The sequence below is a fragment of the Oncorhynchus clarkii genome, chromosome 2, assembly GCF_045791955.1.
Source record: "Oncorhynchus clarkii lewisi isolate Uvic-CL-2024 chromosome 2, UVic_Ocla_1.0, whole genome shotgun sequence".
Lineage (NCBI taxonomy): Eukaryota > Metazoa > Chordata > Actinopteri > Salmoniformes > Salmonidae > Oncorhynchus > Oncorhynchus clarkii.
Genome location: NC_092148.1, coordinates 30,789,821 through 30,796,483, shown reverse-complemented (window position 1 = coordinate 30,796,483; position 6,663 = coordinate 30,789,821). Strand labels below are relative to the sequence as shown.

At 48.0% G+C, this 6,663-nt stretch overlaps 1 protein-coding gene across 1 annotated transcript; it reads left to right on the top strand.

The window, feature by feature from the left end:
* Window positions 1–838: 838 nt before the first annotated feature.
* Window positions 839–6,241, top strand: LOC139366534 (complement C3). Its single transcript, XM_071104148.1, has one exon. It carries the CDS (start codon window positions 889–891, stop codon window positions 5,881–5,883), a length of 4,995 nt encoding a protein of 1,664 aa, XP_070960249.1. The 5' UTR covers window positions 839–888; the 3' UTR covers window positions 5,884–6,241.
* Window positions 6,242–6,663: the final 422 nt, after the last annotated feature.

Genomic DNA, 6,663 nt, shown 5'->3' with positions numbered 1-6,663 from the left:
CATCAGCCTATGGCGGCCTTACCCATCTGCAGTGAAAGGTGGCCGAGCTACAGTGGTGTTTGTCAGACACTGAGACATCCCAAAAATCGGTCTTCTCACAAAAATGTCTGTAGCGTCCAAACAGTTTGGCCTACAAACTAAGATGATCACTCTATGGAAAGATGAGACTCTCATGAACACGATGGTTTTGTGGCTACCCAATATGTATCCCCTAGAATTTTTATAAATGGGCTATAGTAGTAATGGCCAAATTCAATATTCAAATTCAATGTGTGTGTGTGTGTGTGTGTGTGTGTGTGGTGTGTGTGTGTGTGTGTGTGTGTGTGTGTGGTGTGTGTGTGTGTGTGTGTATGTGTGTGTGTGTGTGTGTGTGTGTGTGTGTGTGTGTGTGTGTGTGTGTGTGCGTGCGTGCTGAGACCCGAGCTCTCCTTGGCATTTAGGGTGTTTTGACAGTGACTGTATCATGCATGACAAGTTGACTTGTCTTGAAACCAGATCTGAACTAATGGAGTTAGTTAGCTTCGGCTTTGATAATAGCACGTCCATGTGCATTTTCTGGTTAATAACATCACTTTTTTTGCCATTATGTATTATTAAGTTGTTTATTTCAGTGGTTAAATGTAAATCAGATTAGTTCCACAGGTCTAGTACATTTCCAACCTGTATATCTCTCTGATAGATTTTGAGCTGTTTGTTTTGCTTAACAGTGGACTTTCCAACTACTCTTATCAAGCCGGCTGGTTTCCCAACTCTACTGCTGGGAAGTAACGCACCCCACGGGGGATTCACCCCTGAAACTCCTCCCACAGAATGAACTAACTCTAGACAGGATAAAAGCCAGGGTTGGAGAGGGAAGACACCATTACACACAGAGAATCAGCAGTGGAGATGTGGGTCGGCAACTTGCTGTGTCTGGCCGCTCTGGCTGTAGCCCTCTCCTTACCTACCTTATCTGATGGAGCTGCACTACAAGTGTTGTCAGCTCCTAACCTGCTGCGTGTGGGCAGTAATGAGAACATCTTTGTGGAATCTCAGGACCATGTAGGAGGTCCCCTGAATGTTAAGATCATGGTGAAGAACCACCCTACGCAGAGCAAAGAGCTAGCCTCTAAATCAGTGGTTCTGGATCAAGCAAACAACTTCCAGGCTATGACACAACTGGTCATCCCAGAGGGGGACCACTTTGTGGATGACCCCAAGCAGAAGCAGTATGTGGTCCTGCAGGCCCAGTTCCCTGACCGCCTCCTGGAGAAGGTTGTCCTGGTCTCCTTCCAGTCTGGATACATCTTCATCCAGACTGACAAGACCATTTACACTCCGGCCAGCACCGTCCACTACAGAGTGTTCTCTATGACTCCTGGCCTGGAGCCTCTGACCAGGGAGATATTTGAGGACCAGGAGGTCGCCAAGAACAAAGAGATCGCAGTCTCTGTGGAGATCATGACTCCTGAAAACATCACCATCTTCAGGGAGATCGTCAACCCAGACAAGGGAGTCAAATCTGGACAGTTCAAACTCCCTGACATCGTCAGTTTCGGGACATGGCATGTAGTCACAAGGTTCCAGAGCACACCTCAAAAGACCTTCTCATCTGAATTTGAGGTCAAGGAGTATGTTCTGCCCAGCTTCGAGGTTAGTCTGACCCCAGCTAAAGCCTTCTTTTACGTCGACGACAATGACCTGACTGTTGACATCACTGCCAGGTATCTATACGGTAAGGAAGTGACAGGGACAGGCTATGTGGTGTTTGGTGTCATCACAACAGAGAGCGAGAAAAAGAGTTTCCCTGCCTCTTTGCAGAGAGTAGAGATCAAAGACGGTAAAGGAGTGGCTTGTCTGAAAAAGGAACACATCACACAGACTTTCCCCAAAATCCATGATCTGGTCAAACAGTCCATCTTCGTATCAGTCAGCGTGTTAACAGAGGGTGGGGGTGAAATGGTAGAGGCAGAGAAGAGAGGGATCCAGATTGTCACTTCGCCATACACCATCCTCTTCAAGAGAACGCCCAAATACTTCAAACCTGGCATGCCCTTTGACGTCTCTGTTTACATTACAAATCCTGACAACTCTCCAGCCATTGGAGTGGAGGTTGAGGTGACTCCAGATCATGCTAAAGGGGTGACCAGGGCCAACGGTTTTGCAAAAATACCACTTAACACTGTGGCATCAGCCACAGAGCTGGTAATCACAGTGAAGACCAAGGACCCGGCGATCCTCGGCAACAGACAGGCGGAGGCCACCATGAAGGCTCTCCCCTACAGAACTTCCACCAAGAACTTTCTCCATGTCGGGGTTGACTCTAATGAGCTGAAGATAGGAGACCCCATTAAGATTGATCTGAACCTGGGATCCACCCCCATACAAATCCATGACCTTACATACATGTTCCTGAGTAGAGGTCAGCTGGTGAAAGTGGGCCGATTTAAAAGACAGGGCAACGCGCTGGTAACACTGTCAGTGCCTGTCTCCAAGGAGCTGCTTCCGTCGTTCCGCATCGTAGCGTACTACCATGTGGGAACAGCTGACCTGGTGGCAGACTCTGTCTGGGTTGACATCAAGGTCTCCTGCATGGGCTCACTGAAAGTGACATCGACCAGGCACAAGGCATCCTATGAGCCTCGTAGGGCTTTCAGTCTGACCATCACTGGAGACCCGGGAGCGAAAGTAGGACTGGTGGCTGTAGACAAGGGAGTCTACGTTCTCAACAGCAAACACCGTCTCACACAGACCAAGATCTGGGACACCATAGAGAAGCATGATACAGGCTGTACAGCTGGAGGGGGAGCAGACAATATGGGGGTGTTCTACGATGCTGGTCTGGTATTTGAGACCAACACTGCTAAAGGGACTGGGATCAGAACAGACCCCAGCTGTCCTGTTAGTTCTAGGCGGAGACGAGCAGTGACCATCAGTGACGTCATCACTAGTATGGCCAGTAAGTACAATGGTTTGGCCAAGGAGTGTTGTGTAGACGGGATGAGGGACAACACCATGGGATATACCTGTGACAGACGGGCCCAGTACATCTCAGATGGGGACGTCTGCGTCCAAGCCTTCCTTGTCTGCTGCACTGAGATGGCCTCCAAGAAGATAGAATCCAAACAAGATGCACTGCTGCTCTCACGCAGTGAGGAGGATGATGATGATGCGTACATGCGGTCTGAAGACATTGTGTCTCGTAGTCAGTTCCCTGAAAGCTGGATGTGGGAGGACACCAATCTTCCTGAATGCCCTGCCCAAAACAAGCACTGTGAGTCCACATCTGTAATAAGGAACAACTTCTTAAAGGATTCCATCACCACCTGGCAAATAACAGCCATTAGCCTGTCTAAAACTCATGGCATCTGTGTGGCAGATCCGTTTGAGATGATAGTTCTAAAGGAGTTCTTCATCGACCTCAAGCTGCCCTACTCAGCCGTCCGCAATGAACAGCTGGAGGTCAAAGCAATCCTCCACAACTACAGCGAAGACCCCATCATTGTGCGTGTGGAGCTGATGGAGAACGGTGAGGTGTGCAGCTCGGCAAGCAAGAAGGGTAAGTACAGGCAGGAAGTGAACATGGACCCCATGTCCACCCGGGTTGTCCCCTATGTCATCATCCCTATGAAGCTGGGCTTGCACTCCATTGAGGTCAAGGCATCTGTGAAAAACTCCGGCAGCAATGACGGGGTGAAGAGGGATCTGCGTGTTGTGGCTGAGGGAGTGCTGGTCAAGAAGGAAACCAACGTACTCCTGAACCCAGTTAAACATGGTGGTGAGCAGACGTCACACATACCCAGTGGAGTGCCCCGAAACCAGGTGCCAAACTCTGATGCTGACACACTGATCAGTGTGACAGCTGGAGAACAGACCAGTGTGCTGGTGGAGCAGGCCATCAGTGGAGACTCTCTGGGCAGTCTGATAGTTCAGCCAGTCGGGTGTGGGGAACAGAACATGATCTACATGACCCTGCCTGTCATTGCTACACACTACTTGGACAACACCAAAAAGTGGGAGGATATTGGCCTGGACAAACGGAACACAGCCATCAAGTACATCAACATTGGTTACCAACGTCAGCTGGCCTATCGTAAAGAAGATGGCTCCTATGCTGCCTGGGTCAGCAGACAGAGCAGCACCTGGCTGACAGCATACGTGGTGAAGGTGTTTGCCATGTCCAGTACATTAATCAGTGTTCAGGAAAATGTGCTCTGTACTGCTGTCAAGTGGCTGATCCTGAACACACAACAGCCAGATGGCATCTTCAATGAGTTTGCTCCTGTCATTCATGCAGAGATGACGGGTAACGTGAGGGGATCAGACAATGACGCCTCCATGACAGCTTTTGTTCTCATCGCCATGCAGGAAGCAAGCTCAGTGTGTGAGCAGTCTGTCAACAGCCTACCAGGCAGTATGGCTAAGGCAGTAGCGTACCTCGAGAAGCGTCTGCCCCACCTGACTAACCCTTATGCTGTAGCTATGACCTCCTATGCTCTGGCCAATGCAGGGAAACTCAACAAGGAGACCCTACTGAAGTTCGCCTCTCCACAGCTGGACCACTGGCCAGTCCCTGGTGGTCACCAGTACACGCTGGAGGCCACGTCGTACGCCCTGCTTGCTCTGGTCAAGGTGAAGGCCTTCGAAGAGGCCGGCCCCATAGTCAGGTGGCTCAACAAGCAGAAGAAGGTGGGAGGGGGATACGGATCCACACAGTCCACCATCATGGTGTTCCAGGCTGTGGCTGAGTATTGGAGCCACGTGAAGGACCTGAAAGACTTTGACTTGAACATCAACCTAGAGGTGGCCGGCAGGGCATCAGTCACCAAGTGGTCCATCAACAACAAGAACCAGTTCCACACTCGTACAGACAAGGTCAACTCCATAGACAAGGACTTGACTGTAAAAGCCTCAGGAAATGGTGAGGCGACCTTGTCGGTGGTGACACTGTACTATGCCCTGCCAGAGGAAAAGGACAGTGACTGTGAAAGCTTTGACCTCTCTGTCACCCTCACTAAGATGGACAAAACAAGTCACGAGGACGCCAAGGAGTCATTTTTGCTGACTATTGAGGTGTTGTATAAGAACTCAGAGAGAGATGCGACCATGTCTATTCTGGACATCGGCTTGCTGACCGGCTTCATTGTGGACACAGACGATCTGAATCAGTTGTCCAAGGGGAGGGAGCGCTACATAGAGAAGTTTGAGATGGACAAAGTTCTGTCTGAAAGAGGATCTCTCATTCTATATCTGGACAAGGTGTCTCATAAGTTAGAAGACAGAATATCCTTTAAGATCCACAGAGTACAGGAAGTGGGAGTTCTTCAGCCAGCTGCCGTCTCTGTATATGAATACTACAACCAGAAGCGCTGTGTGAAGTTCTACCACCCACAGAGGGAGGGTGGTACTCTGAGCAGACTGTGTCTTGGAGACGTGTGCACGTGTGCGGAAGAGAGCTGCAGTATGCAGAAGAAAGGTGAGCCAGATGTCCAACGCATAGACAAAGCTTGCGGCGCGGGACTGGATTACGTTTACAAAGCCACGGTGGTGGACTCGAAGCTGACCACACACACAGATACTTACACCGTGAAGATCGATTTGGTCATCAAGCCAGGTACTGACGAGGGAGTGGAGGGGAAGAATCGTGACTTCATGGGACTGGCTTACTGTAGAGAAGCTCTGGGTCTAATGCAGGGGAAAACATACATGATTATGGGGAAGTCTGAAGACCTGCACAGAGTGGAGGATAAAGGACTGTTGCAGTACAAGTATGTCTTAGGTGAACAGACATGGATAGAGTACTGGCCCTCACAACAAGAGTGCACATCCAGAGACTACAGAGAAGTCTGTCTGGGCATTGATGAGTTCATCAACCAGATCACAACCTTCGGCTGCCCAGTTTAGTTTCTCTTCTTGCTTTGTTAAATGTACATTTTTGTAACATTGCAATCCAGGTTGCATGCCCTGTCATAACTCATTGTAACCTATAGAGATTATGGAGATGAGTTTGCCCACTTGGAATATATTCTGTTAGAAACTGACCAGTAAATGATGTACACCGTGCATAAATCATTTTTTCTTTAAAGTTAACATGATGATGATGACTGCAAATGGCACATTTATACATTTAAGTTTACCATTTGCAGTTGTCATTGATTACAATGACATGGTCACATTTCTATGGCTTTATTTTAGCACTAAAATGACCCTGCCTGCTGTAATAAGCATGAAAGAAATGCATTAAAAAACATATTAACTCTAATTCCTTTGTGTGCATATCACCAGTCATTATGGGGATTTATTGTTATTTATTATTGGTTTTAAACACTAAACAGAGACATTTAAGTTTAAGGTTGAGTGGGATGGTAACTATTTCTGTTCACTATTTGAGCACCAAAATGTCCAAATATCTCATTCCTGTCCATATGGCAAGTCAGTCAGAGTACTATATATCTTTCAGCACTTCATCATTGTTTTTACCAAATGTGATCAGGATTAGCAAACATTTTCTCCTGCCCCATGTGGCACTAAGCAAATAAGATGTACTGTATACAAATCAGTCAGGGTAATAGACACATCCCTGCTTTTACCGATGTGGAAACTTGTTTATAGAAACAAGATCATTTATAATTAGGGGTTAATATATTATGAGCAAGGTTTTGACATTAGGGGTGCAGACAAAGG

Coding starts and splice junctions, on each gene's coding strand:
- LOC139366534 (XM_071104148.1), top strand. CDS start 889: ATGTGGGTCGGCAACTTGCTGTGTCTGGCCGCTCTGGCTGTAGCCCTC.